The sequence below is a fragment of the Dipodomys ordii genome, unplaced genomic scaffold (genome assembly GCF_000151885.1).
Source record: "Dipodomys ordii isolate 6190 unplaced genomic scaffold, Dord_2.0 Scaffold33, whole genome shotgun sequence".
Lineage (NCBI taxonomy): Eukaryota > Metazoa > Chordata > Mammalia > Rodentia > Heteromyidae > Dipodomys > Dipodomys ordii.
The window spans coordinates 6,071,978-6,092,225 of record NW_012267249.1 but is presented as its reverse complement, the minus strand read 5'-3'; the positions used below and the strand labels follow the sequence as shown (position 1 = coordinate 6,092,225).

Below are 20,248 nucleotides of genomic sequence, written 5' to 3'. Positions count from 1 at the left end.
GAAGGACAGAAATGTTAACACTGGGATGGGACTTGGGGGATGATATGCAACAATTAAAATGACAGGAACTTATTAAGAACTTACTAAATGCCAGGGATTATACTGAAGGTTTGGTAATTTTCTTTCTTTTTTTGGACAGCACTGGGGTTTGAACCCAGGCCTTGTGCTCACTTGGCTAGCTTGGTCAGCTGGTACTCTGCCACTTGAGCCATGGCTCCAGTCCTGCTCTTTACTGGCTATTTTGAGATGGATATCTCAAGGATTTTTCTATTGGGCTGGCTCTGAACCTTAATCCTCTCAGCCTCTTGAATAGCTAGGATTACAGGTATGAGCCACTGGCACCCAGCTACACTGGTTATTTCTGAGAACGGATCTTGTTTCCTGTCCAGTTTACACATGGATTGAGATCCACCTAATCTAGGCTTCCTGTCATAGCTAGGATGACAGGTACATACCACCACATTCAGCTTCTTCCCTTGAGATGGAGTCTTGTAGACTTTTCTGCTAGTGCTGGCCTGAAATCACAATTCTTCCACTCAGTCTCCCAAGTGGCTAGGATTATAGGCCACAATTACCTGGCTATTAATAATATATCATTCATACCGTACAGACTTGTGAGAAGATCCTAATGTTTCCACTTTAGATATGAAGAAAACTAAAACACAAAAAAATTAAGTAGCCTGCCTAATGTTCCCAGATTTGGGAAGATGGGATTTCAATCTGGCAGATCTATTCTGTGATCAACTGATAACTAACCACCACTCCATACCAGCTGTGAGCTGGATCTTCAGGCCAAGGAACAGTAGAAACAAAGGCCAAAAGCCCAAGAAGCCCAGTTAGGCAGATGGTGCTAAAGAGAGAAAGACTTGCCTGACGTGCTTTAAATGTTAAATTGAAGTTAATCTCAAGGGCAATGGGAAGTAGTCAAGGTGTTGGAAGAAGGGTGTGATAGAATAGCTAAGGTTTGAAGATACATTCAATAAGGAAGCACAGAGTCGGTTGTATTGGGTCTGGAGGCCACATGGCACAGATAGTAATTAGGGCAATAGTGCTTTCGGTCAGCTTAAGGGACACAATCAGGTCAGAAAGGTTGTCACTGGATGCAAAGTAGTCAAGAGGAATATGAGAAGGGCAATGGTAACATCTGTTTCTTATTTAAAAAATTTGAGACAGGGTCTTACTATGTATATGTAGTCCAGGTTGGTCTTGAACTACTCTATATGAACTGAAATATTTTTCCTAAATTTCTAGAGTGCTGGGATTATAAGCGTGTACCACACCTAGCTGTAGTAGTAACATTTAATGTGCCACAACAACCTCTCTCTGGCTTTTTCTTTTAGGCGGTCAGAAGCAACATATGTGATGCCCCAATGGCTACACCCTTGGAAGTACTCTAGATCCACCACCCCACGGGTCTATAATTCTCTTTGCATTGTTTCTTTAGGGATGCTGAGAAGGACTCTGTTTCTAATTCCTTATAGTACTGAGATTCCCTGGAGTTCCCAGTCTTCTAGCTCTGGGAAGCCTCTTGATCCTCCTCTTCCTCACAAGCACCTGCATCTGGTCCCTTCACTGGCATTTTGCTCAGTCCATATGTACCATTCCCATCTGGAATGTTGGTAAATACTCAACAAGGATGGGGATCTATGCTTTCATCCTCTAAAGACCATGTTGTGAAGGGGAAATGAAAGTCTGCTCCATTTCCAGGAATTCCAAGATTGCACGAGGGGCCAAGACACAGTTCCTTAGCCCACCTATTCTGAAATGTTCATCACGTACCAACTCTGGCCTTGGTGAAATGCCCAACTTCCAGCCTCTGGACCCAGCTTATTTGTGAGCTACTTCTGAAACTCTCCATGGCACAGGGTGGCCAGACTCCTGGAGGAAATCCCATCATCCTGCCTTCCCCTTCCCTGGGATTTGAAATGAACTTAGGGCAGAAACCCACATTCCATGGACGAAGAAGATAGAAGTCCTGGGGACCGAAGGCTCCCCATCTTGGCAGATCCAGACTAAACAGAGATCTCTGTGTGCAGGAGTCAGTCAGTCCTCAACGTATCCCAGATAGCACCACTCACTGGAGCCAGTGCTCACACAGGTGGGACAGAATGGTGACTTTTCCCAGCGTTAGGAGGGTAGTACCTACATGGATGGTCACTGGATCTGGCCCCCACCTCCCTCTCGGCGCCATCCCTGATTAATGATCTTGTCTTTCTGATTTATGAGCAGCCCCTCCAGACGAGGGTGGGCGCCCCTTACAGCCCCGCCCGCCCCTCTCAGCTGGAGTAGGAGAGAATTATTAAATAAACATCCATACGTCATCTCCCCCCCCCTCCCAAGCTGGTTGCACCGAACTCGTACGGCCCGCTCTGGCGCTGACACGGAGCAGCTGCGGTGATTCATGGGCAGCCGGGCCCTGCGCCTCGGCCCATACATCATGCCAGCAGCACTCGCGGCCCCGGCCGAGATAAACTGATCAACCACAACGGGCTGGAATGAATTTATGACAACACAAAATGGAGGGAAACAAATGGGAGGTGACCCTGGGCCACCGACCCAGCCCTGCACTGGCCTGCAATCCACTCTCCTGGCAGGAGGCAAGATGGAACACTGGTCCTAGAATGAAGAGGCTGCCTTTTGCCCCCAGACACCCTAGCCTCCAGCTGGAGGGAGTGGGTAGGTACAGGGAGCTAAGCAAAGGCCAATGGAAACGGCTCCAGGCAGCCTAGACGGACAGTGCCTCTTCTTAGGACCAGAACTGGCCTTGTCTGCACTTCTGAAAAAGCAATAGGATGTCTAGCTGGTAGCAAACCCTGTAACTCCTATAGGTGCAGGCTAGGGGCTCCCCAATCCTGGATAAAATACTAATGGGTCCCCTCTTACTCTGCCACAGAACCCTAACCAAAAATTCCTTGCAGAAGTAATAAGACCCAACACTCCTGCCTAAAACCCATTGCGAATGCCACCCGGGACAAGAAAAATGAAACCAATTTAGCTCCCGATTAAGAAACAGAAACTGGAGATGAATCAAGTGCACCGGCTGGGCCGGGCAGCCATACATCACATTCCCCGGGCAGAGGCCGCCTCAGCGGGCAGGCAGGCAGGCAGGCAGGCAGGCAGGCAGGCAGGCAGGCAGGCAGGCAGGCAGGCAGACTGACTGCTCCTCCCTCCACCAAGGCTCCCAGGGCTGTGGCCCAGTGATCAATTCACAGAGTATGCTTAGCACCAGCTGGGCTCCACTGACGGCTGTGTGCCCAGAGCAACAGGACTGAGCTGCACTCCGAAGGCCAGAAGGCCTGGCAACAGGCCTTCCTGCTAGTAAAGTGCCCCCTGCCACACTCACTTCTCAATGTCGCTGTTCTTACAGGTCTTCTGCATAGCCTCCTGCTTGCTGCTTTCCCCATTGCTGGTGGACGGCATCTCTGTGGGGACAGATGGGGTACACAGGTGAGGGCTTGGGTTTGAGCCAGTCACTATCATCTAGGGATGCCCCGTCTCCCCCACTTCGGACTTAGGTTGGACTTACCGTCACTGGCCCACTTGGAGAACTCCGGTGTGATGCGGGTGCTCGGAGGCCCACCACTACAGAAGGAGAAAGAACATGTGAGGGCCAAAGCCAGACAGGACAGCCCTGATGGTGGTTCCTGGACTGAGACCCACATCTGGGCTTACTTATCCCTCTAATCCCATCCACCCATGCCTGTGCCCACACTTGCTTTAAGACTGCACCCCGGAGTGCCTCTCTCTCCTTGGCTTCACCAGGTTCCTCGCCTGTACAGGGGATGACATCAGCCTCCGTGTATCTGACATGGTGGTCAAGGACAATGGATCCTAGGTTTTGTACAGTATAGCCACAAGGGCTGAATCCTCCCTTGGTCAAAGCTGAGACTGGCCCAGGGGGTCAGTGCCAGAGGTGCTATCTACTTCTTGTTCTCATTGGCCTACCCCACCAGCCCCACCTTGTCCCACAGTGCCCAAGGATACTGTGGCTTCCCATACTCCAGTGTGTCATCCCCATCCACATCCAAGTCAGCATCACTGTCTGGGTTCTCTTTGCCGCTGCACATGACGAAGCCAGAGCCTGTGGGAAGCAGGGTATGAGAAGGGCCAGGGAGCAAAAATAGTAGACCAAGCTTGCTCCTTCTGCTACCTTAGGGCCAAATAAGGCCCAGATAAAAACTTGGGCTTTGGATATATAAAAGCAAATACTTGAGTGCCTCAGACTCTGACATTGCAATCTCTTCTTTCTGTGTAACTGTTCCTTTTGGTCACTACATGCTACTTTAGGAAGTCTATGTTTTAACACAATGCTAAGTCCTGAGAAGACACCATGCCTATGCACTTGTCTTCCAGCTCCATGAAGAGCAGGCAGACAAACTCAGGTCCATAAGAGGTCACCCCTACCAGACCTGGGTCTCCTGATGTCCCACTGTCCAGTCTGATAAGTCAGTCAAAGAGAACAGGCTGGTCAGACCAATCAGAGCCATGGAGTGGGACCCCCAGCCAGCATTCTGATTTTGGCCGCCAGGTCCTTGCCAGCAAAAATACCAGGCAGCTGTTCAAATATTTGGTGTCTGAAGCGCCTGACATTAATTATTCATCTCCGCCTCGTGCGGCCCAGATTCCTGGACAAGTGTAGTTATAAAGGGATTAGGGAGAAAGAGAAAAGGGAGGATAGGCATGCACACCTGCTTCTCAAAGCAGTCCATGAAAGCAACCAGGCTGGCCAGGCAGGCCAAAGGCCAAATAGGTCTGCTTTCCCTTAGGAACATTTGCATAGTTACTAGGCTGACTCTTGGCTAAATAGGGAGGGGTATACTACTGAGGCTACCCCAGGGTAGCTCACCTGCCAAGTAATCTCTGACACCCAGGAGTTTTTTTTTTTTTTGGGGGGGGGGTAGGTTGTGGGGCTTGAACTCTGGGCCTGGGTGCTATCCCTCAGTTCTTCAGCTCAACGCTAGCACTCTACCACTTGAACCACAGCGCACTTCCCGTTTTTTTCTGCTTATGTGGTGCTGAGGAATCAAACCCAGGGCCTCGTGCATGCTAGGCAAGCACTCTACCACTGAGCCACCTTCCTGGCCTCAAAACTGTTTTTTTAGTCCATGGTCAGGTACTATAGAGCTGCCCCTAACCTCTGCTTTTTCCCAGTGGGTGTCCTGCTTACCCATCATCTCATTCATAGTACAGCAGCCCCACTACCACGATCAGCAAAGAAACCCTTAAGGAAGCCTGGAAGAAGTGTATGGCTCTGCCCAATGCTCTCAAGTATTGTCTTGTCCATTCTTAGTACTCTTGGGTCCTTATACACCAATTAGGGTAAGTCTAGAAAGTCTCTTGTCTTACTGCTTCATTCTGCTTACCATATATTTCTGACCCTTCTTTTTCCTATTCCCAAACCCCTAAGACACCCCCACTGTATGCACAGCCAATTCTATAGACTCCTTGGTGAGGTCCATGTATCTGTTACTCTATACCCTCTCTCTTCTTACTTCAGTCCAGAGGCCTATGCATATGGACATGGAGACTGCTCACTGTGCCTCAGACACACCTTGCTTGAGACCTTTGTCCATGCTATTCACACCATCTGGGATGTTCATCTTTCAAGGGCTGAAAAAGTATCTTCATCTCTTTTATCCCTCCACTCTCTGGTCTTGAATCCACCCATCCCAGACAAAAGCAACAAGGATAGGAAATGGAATGAATGCTGCCTAAGCTCCCTCCCTGACAGTCCTCATTTACCCTCTACCCAGAGGCCCCAATACACTTGAGGCAGCAGGCAGGTCAGCAGCAGGGCCATTAAGCTGAGAAAACACCAAGTTTACAGCTCTGTCTCCTGTTCACAGCCAGGTGTCCTGACAAGCAATTCCTACCTTGTGGGTGAGTGGCACCTCTATAAACCCTCTGACAGTTTGGGAGACAAACTCTGCCATCAATCAGAATGTAGCTATCAGGTTCACTTACAGCCTGCACCCTCCAAGCCCTGCCATCTATCCTTTCTCAACTACTCACAGCTCAAGAGCCAGCCTCTGTTCAACTGCCTGCCCTACCCAGTAGGTTGAGCAAAAAGGAAGCAGACAATCATGGCAACATTCCTGAGCCCAGTATGATTCCCTTGACAAAGCAGAGTAAATGACAGCCAAAGCAGCCAATGGCCTCAAACCCTGCCTGCCCTCTTCTCTGCAGTCTCACTGCATGCTCATTTACACCAGGACTCATACTCCAGTGGGACCTAACTATTTTGTCTCCTATATCCCATATCCTCTCTATCCCATATCCCATATCCTCACCCATACTGGTGAACCACCTCCCGCTTGTCTATACAACAAATGCTTACTTGGTAGGTCTGACTCAACTTATGATACTACCATTAACTTGCAGCGCCTATGCCGAGTAGCTGCTATATAAATCCTTGCGGAAGGAATGACTTCTCACCTCTTTCAATCTTTTTGTATTGAGAACAGACTTTCAGGTTCTGTGTGGTGGATGTACGTGTTTCTTCCTTGGTGTCACCCAAACTTTTTTCTTTTTGTTGCTGGTACTGGGGCTTGAACCCAGGGCCTGGGCACTTCCTGCTTTTTGCTGGTTAATTGGAGGTAAGAACCTCACAGACTTTTCTGCTTGGGCTACCACTGAATTGCAATATCAAGATCTCAGCCTGAGTAGCTAGGACTATAGCCATGAGCCACTAGCACCCAGCTCTACCCAATTTCTTATGTAACTCCAAAATTACATGTACCTAACTGTATTATCTCTCACCAGCTAGAAAGCTGGAAGGATCTCAAGCTTGCCTCATTGCTGTTCTTAGCATGATCCAGTAGAGCTGGCCAGACCCACAGCAGTTGCCTTACTACACATCCCAATAATACTGGCTAAATACTGGAAACATTTCTCAGTGAGGGCCTGGGAACCCCATACCATAAGAGAGGCCAGGACTGGTAGGCTATTGGCTTGCAGAAACCTGTCAGGATACAGCCTTCCCTACTATGCTCCAGCTCCCAACTGGACAGCCACCTTCTGTTCCTCTGACAAGGGAGATGAGAGAGCAAGCATGACAAATCTTGTATGCCAGGGAAAAGGCCTCTCTGCCTCTGGCCTGAGCAGTCTCCTTTGACCCTGACCCATCCCCCAGCTAAGACACATGTTGGGAACCTCTCCCTACCCCCACAGGTGTTCGCATCAGGCTGCCACCACCAATTTCACTCTGGTGCTTGCCCCAGCCTGCTCCAACCTCCTTCCCAGCACATTAAACTTTATTTTCTTAATGAAATGTCACTTGCTGACTTCTGGCAGAATCATAATAAAAAGAAACGGCCATAAAGCCATTTTATGCAGACAGAGCCTCTGCCAGCTTGCCCCCACCTCCCTCCCCCTCGTTTCGAGGAAGGCTCCACAGTCATTTTATGTTCTCAGCTGCTGGAATATCCCAAGCCAGTACTCAGAGGCAAGATGGCACAGATAGCTCCTTTCCAAGTCTCTGGCTCCTCTTCCATGTAGCTCTGGGAGTAACAGGCAAGCTGCCACTCCTGCTGCTGCTGTCCTGGGAAGAACTCAGTTCCATGGACCTCCAAGATGCGCCAGAGCATCCCTAAGTCACAAAGGTGGCCTCTTACTATGGTTCTGCCCCAGAGGAAAGTGACATAAAAGGCTGGGCTCTTGCAGGCAAACCAAATCTGAAGGTCAATTCTGCCCAGCCAAGTCAGTTGTCCAATCCTGAACATGCAGAAAACCCCTTTCCTTCTAGTAAATACTTGGTAACACAATGGGAGAGGGTGAAGTTCAGAAATGATATGTAAGTCTGAATTTTATGAAAATTACCCTTCTCCAATAAACTCATTTCTTCCTGGGTCATTGAGAAGGGGAAAAAAAAGATCACTGTTAATTTAATCAATTGATCACATGATTGATTGAGAAACTGGAGAAGCTGGTTTACTGGGGGTAGTAATGTCCTAGAACCTGAAACCACAAAAAAGGAGCCATCGATTTCTTCACCTGCTGCTTCCAACCAAACCAGAGCCCAGGGAGAAAGTCTTGAGGCCATCCAGAGCCCAATGCTCACCAACAGGGAGGGCAGGGGCAGCAGCTTCCGGGGAGTTTTACACTGGAATTAGTTACAGATGCAGTTACGGTGTCTTGTGTAAACGCCATCGATTGGGGAGCTGACAGTCTGGGGAGCTGCGATGCGGGACAATCAATCGGCCTGCAGTGTCACCTGCCACCTCGCTGAACAGTTGACAATGCAATTATCCAGTGTGGAGGCAGGGAGTTGGCGTGTGTCAAACGCACTTAGCCACTTTCCGGGCCTCCTCGATAACGTGTTTCACTGCCTCACGTCAGGAGAGACGCACAGAGACAGACGCCGTTTAAAACCATTGATACTTGCTTCTTCTGCCTGCACTCAGTCTGTCCCAGCTTAACAATTGTGTTCCAAAAGGCGATTAAATCCTGTCTATTGCCACAGGGGACAGAAGAGGTCTAGCTCCTTGCCATCTCTTTTCACCCCTCCCACCAGGTAACAATCATAACTAAAAGTGGTAGAGAGTTAAGACAGTCAACCTCTCCATTCCAAGGCTACCCCCTGCCATGTCTTGTTCCACACCTATACTGACAGGACCACAGAGCAGAGCTGCGCCCAGTATCATTTAAACACTTGGGGCGTCTAGCTTTTGGGAAATGGCATGCTAAAGGAGCAGCTTGGCCAAGGCCTATTATTTCTGGCCTCACAACACCTCTTAGCTTTTTGCCCCATAATTTGGTGCTAAAGTTTATGATAAGCTTCAAAAGAGCTGTGACAAAACTGTCCTCTTATTCTCTCCATGACTCTTTACTCCAGGCTACTTAGAACTAGCATAAAGCTAGGACAGGAACTTAAGAAAGATACAGTCAGACCGGGATCTGGCAGGGCAGAAACCTTCACAACTAAATGTCTCAGTATCTGTTCTCTTCCTATTTTACCTGTTTGTTTCATAGGGCTTCATGCTAGATTCCAGCAATGCATCCCTCTAGGGCTCAAAGACAGCTGCAGATACTTGCCACTTGCATTGTAGCTTCCTGTCACTTATTTGAAACTAATCCTTCCCATGTTCTATATCCCTTTCACATGATGAGCTGTTTTTTTTTTTTGGGGGGGGGGACTCCAAACGAAGCCAGGTAAACTCTCATTGGTAATCAATACAAGGAAGGCCTTGTGCAGAAACTAGGAACAGCTAGAAGTAGGGAATGAGAGATGAAGCATGCCATCCCTCAATAGTCACGTATCTTCTCTGACTACGTATGGGCAGGTTCATCATAAGTGCTTTTTGGTGCCCAGTTCTGTAGCCTGGATAGACCCCTGCTCTGCGCAGGTTTGGCAGAGTACCCCAGAGGAACATCTATTTCTAAGTGCTGATCTCTTTTGAGTGGAGTATCAAGCTCTGTGTGCTGCTGCTATGCAAACAGTACTAGCAGTTAATTAAGAAATCTCAAGTTTTGAGTGGACAATTGGCTGCTACAGCTTATAGCTTGAGGATCTTGCCTAGTACCAACAAAGTTAGCATGTTTCCTCAACACAAAAATCTCTTACAACTTATATTCTTGAAACCTTTATCTGTTTTCTTGGCTCTTAAAAAAAAAAATCTAGGGCTGGGAAGTTGGCTCAGTGGTAGAGTGCTTGCCTTGTATGCATGAGGCCCTGGGTTCAATTCCTCAGTACCACATAAGAAGAAAAAAGCCAGAAGTGGTGCTGTGGCTCAAGTGGTAGAGTGCTAGCCTTGAGATGAAGAGCTGAGGGACAGCACCCAGGCCGAGTTCAGGTCCCACAACCGACAAAAAAAAAAAAAAAAATCTAGCCAGGCACCAGCGGCTCACACCTGTAATCTTAGCTATTTAGGAGTTTGAGATCTGAGGATCAAGGTTTGAATCCAGCCAACCAGGGCAGAAAACATGAGACCCTTATCTTCAATTAGCCACCAAAAAGCCAGAAGTAGAGCTGTGGCTCAAGTGGTAGTGCTAGCCTTGAGCAACAAAGTTCAGGGGCAGTGCCCAGGCCCTGAGTTCAAGCCCCAGGATTGGAAGAAAATATCTTTTTTAACTGGGACCTATTGAAATTTTCCTGTTTTTTGGTCCTTTATTTTGCCCTAAAATACCAATTTAAAGCACTCCCAGTTCCAAGATAGCTGGGCTTCCCACTCAGTAACCACAGGTCCCCATCCCAAAGGCCGATTCCCTTGCCAAGTGTCTCCATCAAAACGCTTACTTATCCACTGCCTCCCACAGTAGATTACATTCAAGGCAACAGATCTGACCCATCAGACCAGCTTCTGGGGGCCAGGTGGAAAGCATTGCTGAGGATGACGAAGGAGTCCTAGTTTGGGAGGAGGAACAGGTGATGATCGGATAGAGGAACTTATCTGCAATTCTTCAATTCTTTCATATCTAACAAGGACAGCAATCTCTGTTCTGTCAGCACACACAGAAGGCTTAAATGGGCCTTGCTGCTCGCCTGCTCATCCTGCCTCTGCCTTCCTTTCTCTGAAGTCGGCTGGGCAGCTTCTTCAGCTGGCGTTATCACTCCCTCTAACCGGTCTTGGCAGGCAATCTAATTCCTCCTGAAAAGGTCACCGCCATTTTAACTGCCTTTCAATCACATTAAGCACGCGCTGCCCGGCTTGCGGCCTGGCCCGCCCGGTGGGCGATCAATGCGCTGCACTGACACCAGCCCTCCTGGCAGGGCCACACCCAACCCCCCCAAGAGTTGGGGCCTAGTGGTCCTGGCCAGGAAGGGTAGGTTGACAGATGGTCAGCTTTTGCAGGCACGGTTTTGGGGGCAGAGGCAGTCAGCATCAGCCAGGACCTCCCTTTGATAGCCCCCCCCCACTGAGGAGGCTCAGCCTCCTCCGCTCCACTGAGCCCGCTCTCTGCTTCGTGGCCCCCGCTGATCTCGCTGTAAAACAGCCTTTCAAGTCAGCCTGTCTTTTGACTGCACTAAGCTGTTTAAGAGGCGGCAGCAGCTTCTATCAGGAAAGCTGCAGCAATTCTCTGCAGATAAAGGCACCTCCAGCCTTGTTCCCTCTTCAAGTCTCACTCTCATTCCGCTCTCCAAATCGTTCAAAGAAAAGCCCCTTTGAACTCTCCTCAGGAATTCTTGAAAGAAACAACCTCACAGTGTAAACACTCAGGGAAAACTGATACCGGCCCAGGGCCTAAGAGTCCCTCACGTGGCTCTGTCAGCCCATCCCAGCACTGGGGAAAGACTTAGCCAAATCAGCAGGTTCTGCGCAGCCTGTCCCTCCCCAAATCCAGTCAGGTGCCCAGAAGCCATCAGGTTCGGTTCTATGCCAGGAAAACTTATTAAGTTGCCACAGCAATGGAAGACATGAATAGTTGCAGCTGCCAACAAAGCCAGGCAGAGCAGCATTCTGGAACTGACCTGCTGAGACTGTCACCACACACCTGTGCGGGACGGGCTCTGTTCATTCAAGGCCTAAGATATGCTAGAACTTCCAGCACATGCATGAAAACAATGCAATGGCAACTACTAACACTGTCCAGCTCAGGTTCAAGGAAATTGTTTAACTTTTCTGACTTAGGTTTTGGCTTGTCATCTGACCCATGGGACATCTGAGAGAAGCCTAAAGGTATAAGGTCCCATCTGAACTCTTAGCCCCTTCACCTAGTCTGGCACTGCAGAGACCAGTCCTTATTTCCGTGGCCCAGGTGGTATGGCCCCAAGGAAGCAAGATCCCCCTTAGCAGCTGCTGTGTGATTCCCCAGGGACCATATACAGTGGTACTCCCAAGGGTGTTACCAGCAAACAGGAGGCAGATGGGAAGCAGGCTGGCTCCCTTAATGACCCCAAGCTGCAGTGCCAGCTGTGTATGTAGACAGAAATAGGAAAGGGCTAGAGGGCCAGGAGGCAAACAGATACTCCTTTCCCCTGCCATGGCAAGGGGAGTGTGACAGAACACTGACCCTGTGCACTCACTCAACTAATTCTGCTGTCTGATCAGGAGGGGGCAACCATGTCCCACCAAGGAGCTGGGAGAGCCCGGGAGATGGGCGGGGCCATGCGAAAACTCCTGTATAGCAATTGGGGAGAATCCAGGGAACAGGGAGCAGCTGGGCCCAAGCCCCTCTTGCTTCAGGGCAGAGGGCGCCCAGGGAGAAAGGATGGGATCAGAGCTAAAATTAGATTCACCAATGAAGCTCATGGGAGGTCAAATTTTGCCATAACTCACTCTCTCCTTTGTAACTGATTTCCCTGACATAGGACTAAGGAGGAGGAGGAGGAGGAAAATCCAATGTGTTTGCCTGGAAGCCCTCAGGGCCCCCAATGCTGGAGGTGTACAGCAGGTTGCTGGATTCTCATTTATCAGCCTTAAGAGGGATGGAGTGATAAATGCATAACCGTCCCTTTAATATTTTATGCAGGTGCTAACGCGGCTTGGCTGTCACCTTCAATGCATCACCCGAGGCTGAGAGCCCCCCTCGTCACTCCTAGCTTGCAGCCTCACAATTCCATTTCCCCACCCAAATACATCCATTTTAATATGCACACCACAGGCAGGCAGCACGGTCACAAAGGCGTCCCACCACTAGCAGTTCCCATGTGGTACAACAGATGACCAGTCACTAGCTATGGCCTTGTGGCTTCCACTGGATAGAGATACCACCAAAAGCCTGGCCACCAGGGTGCCACTGCCTATGTATCAGCTGCTAGTACCTCTGAAGCCACCTTCCAGGAGTGTAGTGGCTCGTATCCGCTTCTGCCCACACCACTCATACTCCTCAAAGCGGTTGTTGTTTTCATGCTCAATGTCCACAGCATCATCCTCAGCCATACAGGAGCCTTCCCTCTGTAAAGAGTAGAGTAGAATCATGCAGGGCCCGACCATCCCTACTTGCTCCCTAGAGCCTGCAAGGAAAGCACAGCCCTAGTCCCTGCTGTAGTATGCCAGCTGGGCCCCTGGCTCTCGGGATCTTTGAAGTAAAACCAACCTAGAGGATAAAGAGCTGTGCCCCTTCCCAATAATTTTCCATATGGGCCCAAGGAGGGAGTGAATGAGAGTAAAAGCAAAGGATAAGGGCAAAAAGTGCAGGGAAAGAAGCAGCTGAGAGCACGTGGAGACCCCAAGAGCCCACAGATTTAGGAGCAGTCAGCAGCTAGTGTCAGGGGAAGGTGGGAGGAGGAAGGTGGCGGCAATAGCCCCTCTACCTTAGAAAGGCAATGCTCCACATGCCTACTCATCTCCTGCTCCGATCCTGCCAGGGGGCGGTTGCACAGGGGACATACCTGCCCTTCATCTTGCTTCCTCCGTTTCATTTTCCCAATCCGAGCTGCATAGACAAATGGAAAACAAAGCACAAAATAAGCAGACTCTAGTCACTGTAGCTTTGTGGCTCAGTCCCAGTGGAGCTAACACACCCTGACCTGCTGCCAGCCATTAGTCCTTATATTAAGTGCCTGACATGGTCCTCATTTTACAGTGTCTCTTACTCCTTTGGTGACTGGGCATTGCCCAGAACATCTGGGAAGAAACTGGTGCTGGGCCAGGGAGTATGGACATTATGTGGCTCTTTGATCACAGCTGGCTCAAGCTCAACCTATTTGTCCATACCTGCAGTACTCATGAGTCCAACAGGCAAGGGACACTTCATATTGCTGTTATCTACCCAGATCGAGACCCAAGATTCTTCTAGGGGTTGGATTTGGTCAGCTGTTTACTTATCAGTTAAAACTACTTTGGGTCTAGGGCCAAAAGCCCTGATGTATGGTCCCTAACATCCCACCTAAGATCATCCCAAGAGGAATTTCTCTGATGTGCACATGTTCCACTATATACAAAAGGGGACTGAGGCTTAGTCATAAAGTTACAGAGGGTCTGAGTCAGACCTGGGTCAGAAGGTCCAGGGTACCTGGACAGGGTGGGCCTTATTATGCAAACCCAAACCTGTCCTATCATTTCTAATCAGTGTGGAGGGGCTTGGCTGGCCCCAGAGGCAGAGGACTGCCTGCCATGCTGTCCTGCAGGAGGTTCAGTTCCAAAGTGCACACTGCAAGCCCTCAGCACTGCTAATTAATGCTGAGAGATGCAATCATTTCTAATTAGCTCACTAATCCTTCTCTGCAGCTTTCCTGTCAGTGAAGCAGGAAGGGGTCAAAACAAGGGACTCTTCCTTCTACCCCTCCCAAGATGCAATAGCAGGATCAAAGATGGCCACTCTGAGACCACACTGATGGAGAGAATGGGAGTCTGCCAAGAAGGTAAACATTCCCTACTGAAGGGCCACGAATAACTTTCTTATGGATGTTGACCTTGATTGGAACTTCATGAATGCATCAGAGAGGAACGAGGTGACAGCTGATATTACAATTTAGAGGTTCTACTGTATTTTAGGCTCAGAGCTTGGTACTTTACACTGGAATCTGACTTAAGTCTATATCCTGAAGCTAAAATTGCATTTCTACATTTTAACAGAAAAAGAAACCCAAAGCTTAAAGCTATCAAGGAACTTGTCCAAGTAGTTAACAAGTGGCAAAGGCAAGATTGGAACCAGGCCTGATTCCACTGAATACAATGCTATCCTATACGCAGGGTCCTTCCTTCAATTGAGTAGTATGAGCAAGACATCCCATTGTAGGTACTAGGACTGCAAGTTTCTGCTGGTTACACGTCTGAGGCAGGGAGCTTTTCCAGCTCCAGAGCAGTAGCCCTACAAAGACTGGAACAGAAGGGAAAGCTACCAGAACTGAGTATAGAATTTGAGAAATGTTGATCTGTAGCCCAGATTATCTCTCCAATTGCCTGCGTTTTCCACTACAGAAATGTGACTATGTTGTGGGGCCCCTTGTAAGGCTGATCTAACCCTTGGAATCCCAGGTTCAGGCAGCCTTGACACTCCAGAGCCAGATCTGGGATAAAGTACGGGTACAAGACATCAGAAATTCAAGGGCACTGATAGTTCTAGAAACCTAGTATGGTGTAGTGTGTCAACACAAAGGATCCTCACCTGCCTAGAGTTTGAGTGCATTCCTGGGTAAAAGAGGCTGATAACAATGTATCAATAAAGAATCAATGATTGAATTTTTTTAAAAAAGAAAAAGAACCTTGGGACTTCTGGATGTTCTTTGTCCAGGACACCTAGGCCACCAGAAGCTAGGCCCAGAAAACCACCTGATGGGTTGTGTTTCATCTGGACAGTCTCAAGTCCCCTACCCCTTTCCATTCTTCTTCTAAGTCCTGAACTAAGCAGTTTGGCAAGAAGTTTTGTTCTCTATTGAAGGCTACCTAGAAGTTGGAAAAAAACAAAGCATTTGCCAAGGAGGTATATGGCAACATTTGGAGAAGCACAAGTTTGGGAAGTAAACAAATTTCAGTTCAATTATGACTTAGCTACATACCAGCTGTGTGATTTTAAACAAGTAACTTTCACCTCTCAGATCCAACGGTTTCCTTATTTGCAAAACGTGAGTAACATTTTCTCTTAGAGGTGTGATAGAGTGGTGCTTAACATAGTGCCAGCTCTCCCTTTTTCCAGGCTGGGGCTGAGCCTGGTAGAGGCAACCAAATAGACATGGGATCTTGAACTACAACGTCTCATTCACTTACCAGCTGGCCCAGAGACCCTAAGCCCCTTAAAATCAACCCCCATATAACCACACCAGCACAAAAAGCGAGGACCATTCAATTGTGTTCAGCAAACAGGAATGCTCCAGAGGGTTGAATCCAGAAGGGGGCCGCCAGGTAGTGCATATATGGGCTGCTTTCAGAGAAGGCCTCTAAGAGCTGTCGAGCACACGCTGATCACCTTTGTGAAATGTGGGCCGACTGATAACTCAAAGAGCCCTCGGATGAGTTAGTTCCTGTTGCCGTGGGAACTCCAGATCTCACTGCATTGTCAAGTCGCAGCAGAGAGGCTGTATTCACACTACTGGGCACTGATTAAAAACTAGAAGAAAAACATTCTCAGCGCCCCGCCGGCTTGTATAGTGAGGTCCCAGCAGTTAGCAAATTCAAAGCTGAGCTCCCGATTGGAATTGTGTGGCTTGTTCCTCATTCTCCGACACTTATTGCCCCCCAGGGTTCTTCAGGGCCTTTAGAGAGGCTTTCAGCAAGAACTGGGAACCATAACCTCCATTAGACAGACGGGGAAACTGAGGCCTTGGTTTGCACATACTCAGATGCGGTGACTGCAAAGGAACCTGTGGGCCCCAGTAGAGAAGACCGAGGCAAGGCAAGGACTGCGGGCAGTAGGAGAGGAGGCCGGGGGTGGGGCGGAGGGAGGGGCCGGACCAGACTCACCATTCAGCCGGGTCTGCCGGTTGGCTCGCACTCGCAGGAAGGTCTGGGAGAAAAATCCCCGGCAGATGCAAAAGGGGGAAAAAAAGAAAAGAGGGGGAAAAGAGCGTCAGGTGCGGCCTGGAGTCCTGGTCCCCTGCCCCAACACCCGACCCCTACCCAAGCGCGCCCCGCCCCAAACAGCCCGTAAACAAACCTACTTCCTCCCTCCCGCCGGTGCCCCTGCTCCGCCGGCCGCTCCGGGCCCTCGGCATAGCCGCCGGGACTGCTTTACTAGGACCCCGTGGCCGCCGCGCGGTGCCGCCCCAGCCCCGGCCTCCAGCTCTCTGGATCCCGCGGCCGCCCGGCCGGCGAGGGCGGCGATGCGGGCGGATTCCCCCCGGCTGCCCGGCGGTGGCGGCACCTCAGCTCCCAGCAGCGGCGGCGGCCATGTTGGCCTTGGTCACGTGATCCGCCGCCGTCGCGCGCTGGGGGTGAAAGTTCACCAAGGGTTGGGGGTTGGCCGGACTGGGACCAGGAAGCCGCGTATTGCACTCCAGCCAACTGGCTGGGGCTGTCCCCGGGGTCCCTCCTACCGCCCCTAAACTCTACCCGCCCCGGCCTTAGCGGCTGCGGGGACCTTGCCCCCGCCCCACGCTCCTCCCTCTGCGGGACTCCTTCCGGCCGGGCCTGGAGGGGCCTCGGCTTCCCGCGCGGTCGTCCGGTAGCTGTGGCTCCGCGGGGCCGCGCTTTGCTAGGGCACCAGGAGTCGGAATTCCCAGTCATCCTCTGGCCACCCCACCGTCGCCGACTCGGCCCTCAGCCCATCGCGGCCCTGTTCAGAGGATTCCCAACATTTCTGTCTGCCGGACACCTTTGGACCTCTCACAGGCATTGCATACCCATTACAGCCAACACCGACTTCAACATTCCCCAAACAGGTGCCTTCCTTCTGGGTTCCCAGTTCATAGCGGGGTGCCATCGTCTACTCAGAAGTTGCCCTTGACCCCCTCCCTTGCATTCATCCTTCACACTCAACTCTCTAAAGCTGGGGAATCTACCTTTAAAGATACCTTAATTTTTCTCATATCCATCTCTTCTACATCTCCTACTCAACCTTTTAGGCCTACTGGAAAAAATGGTGTACGTCTACATCTACCCTCATAGCTTGCATAGTTTTTTTTTATTGGTAGGCTGACCACTCGTGTGCAAATCATTTAGATAAACCCAGAACCTAGCATGGTCCTGGCATTGATAAAGACATCTTTCAGTGTTATTTCAGTGGCTACGCCTACCTACCTTCATTGTTAATGCTCTGGTTTTAATCTCATTAGCGTTCTCACTTTGCAGTTGTCTCTAAGCTCCTCTGTTACTCTTCAGTTTCTCTCCTTGCAACCTATCCTCCACATTTTTGTACAAAATTGTTTCCCCTTGTTTAAACTGTTCAGTGATTTTTTTTTTCCACCTAAAAGGTCTGTAACATGGGATAAGGGCCTGCCCTGGCTGCATATCCAGTCTCTTCTACCATGTCTAACTTTCCTTGAACTCCTAACACTTAGCTTTGCTGAGCTTCTTGAGCACCCCATGTTCTGTACTCTGGGCTAGATGCTCTTCCCTACCCCCAGTATTCTTTGTTTGTTTAACTTGTCCATCCTTAAAACACTCTGGGCAAGCCTTTGTGTCTTTCATCCCAATGCTTAGTGTGTTGCTTCCTCTTGAGTTTTCACAGTTCTTTGGCTTTTCTCTGATGACATATATTTTGACTATATTTGCCCATTATATTGAGAATCATATCTATTTCATCACCCAGCATATCAGTATAAAGTGGGGAGCAGTGAGGCAAGGACACCATGACAGAAGCCCTGACCCCAGTGCAGAGCTGGAGGATTGCTCTAGTTTGGATCTAGAATGTCTCCAAAAGGCCCATCTGAAATCTAGTCTGATGTACCCTTTTGGGTCCTCCTTTATTCTCAGTGAGAATTCAAACCAGAAACCAATACCCTCTGCTTTTAAGGCCTAGTCAAGGATGCATGGCTTCATATTCATTGCTAAGAAAACAGGCATCGAAAAGGGAAGTGACTTCTCTAACCTAAATTATGAGAATTGAGTCAAAATTTGAACTAGAGTTTGAGTACCCTGAATCCTAGATTGTTACGTGTTACTCAGTTTTCCATTATCATAACAAATAAGCAATCAACCTATTAGGAGAAAAGGTTTATTTGGCTCACAGTTTTAGAGGTTATAGCCTAATTAGTTGGCCCTGTTGCTCTTTGCCTGTGCAACATAGCATGGCAGGAGCACCTGGTAAAGAAAACCTGTTCACCTCATGTTGGGAAAGCCAAAGAAAAAGGAAGAGACTGGAGTCTTGAAAATTTCCTTTTGAGGGCATGCCCCAATGACCATACCTTACCTACTACCTCTTAAAGATTCCACTACCTCTTAAAGATTCTACAACCTCTTAAAGATTCTCAGCATGGGCTAGGATTCAAAACAGAAACCATTACCCTCTGCTTTAAAGACCTGGTTAAATGATTTAAAAAAAAAAAAAAGTCCAGCACTAGTGGCTCAGGTCTGTAATCTTAGCCACTCAGGAGGCTGAGATCTGAGGATTGGGGTTCAAAGCCAGCCTGGGAAAGATGGTCCATGAGACTACCAAAAAAGCTGGAAGTGGAGCTGATGTTGAGCACTAGCCTTGAGCACAGATCAGGGACAGTGCCTAGACCTTCAGTTCAAGCCTCAGGGCTGGCACTAAAAAATGAAAAGCAAAACAAAACAAAAAAAACATACACATACCTAATTACATATTGTGTAAAGAGCAGGTGATACCCAATTAGTTCCTGGGTTACTTTCCATCTTCCTTTCCCACTAGTTTCCCTTCTAACATCAGTGAGCATTCTCCATCCCAGCAGAGCTGTTAACAGGTCCCTCAATACATCATTCCATGCTACAGCATTATGCCAAGTGCCTTTATCTGAGATTCATTTCTTCCTTGTGCAGTCAGTATCTCCTCTGTGATGCTCGTTCTGGTTTTCCACCTTCCATGCTGCTTTTAGAAACTTATTTATACCTTTCTCATAGCACTTAAAACACTGGGCCATAATGATCTATTTGCAAATCTAACCCCTTGAAGGCAAGGACTTTGGACTGAGCATGAGTAGTACTAGATAAACCTTTGAGTAAAGGAAGGATAAGACAAGGTCTTTGCCTTGGAGGAACTCCAAGTCTAGAGAAGAGTCAGATTCATTGTGATAGATTAAATTGGCCACAATTCTTTTCAGCTTCTCAAGAGCTGCATTTCCTCATCCCTTGATTAAAAGCTAACTTTTTGCTCTTGCTTTGCTTAATAGAAAGTGGTAGAAATCATGGACGTGAATTTCAGATTCTAGCCTCAAGAAGTCTTGCAGCTTTGTCTTTCATTACCTTATTGGGGCACTACCCAGTGACAGCTAAGTAAAGAAGCTGAGAGAACTAGGGTACTTCCAAACTCCATTTCGGACTTTCTAGCCCAGCTGCATAAATGAAGGAATGCCTAGTGAACTCAGAGAATCCCAAGAAATGTTAACTCGTGTTAAGCCAACAAATTTTGGGATAGTTTGCTATCCAATAATAGGTAACAGAAACATACCAGAGTGGTCACAATATGGTCACAATAAGATGAGTGGTAGGACATAACAGGGTCTCAAAAAGGTCATAAAAAGCGATAGCTAATCCAGAAAGGCTTTTTGGAAGAGATGGCATTTGGGCAGAATGTTGAAGGATAAATAAAAAATAAGTTGATAAGCTGGGCACCAGTGCTCATGCTTGTAATCCTAGCTACTCAGGAGGCTGAGATCTGAGGATCACGGTTCAAAGCCAGACCAGGCACGAAAGTCTGTGAGACTCTTATCTCCAGTAAACCTCCAGAAAACCAGAAGTGGCACTGTGGCTCTAGTGGTTAGAGCCCTTGCCTTGAGCTGAAGAGCTGAGGGTTGGCGCCCAAACCGAGTTCAAGC

At 48.9% G+C, this 20,248-nt stretch overlaps 1 protein-coding gene across 1 annotated transcript in view; it reads right to left on the bottom strand.

Moving 5' to 3' along the window:
* Positions 1-20,248, bottom strand: part of Rnf220 (ring finger protein 220) — a 230,974-nt gene that overhangs the window by 3,322 nt on the left and 207,404 nt on the right. The window contains exons 5-11 of the mRNA XM_013016930.1: positions 16,281-16,323; positions 13,271-13,314; positions 12,701-12,833; positions 3,985-4,081; positions 3,717-3,803; positions 3,527-3,582; positions 3,344-3,422 (exon numbers count right to left, since the gene is read on the bottom strand). Coding sequence (XP_012872384.1) covers positions 3,344-3,422; positions 3,527-3,582; positions 3,717-3,803; positions 3,985-4,081; positions 12,701-12,833; positions 13,271-13,314; positions 16,281-16,323 — 539 coding nt within the window. The remainder of the gene's footprint in view (positions 1-3,343; positions 3,423-3,526; positions 3,583-3,716; positions 3,804-3,984; positions 4,082-12,700; positions 12,834-13,270; positions 13,315-16,280; positions 16,324-20,248) is intronic.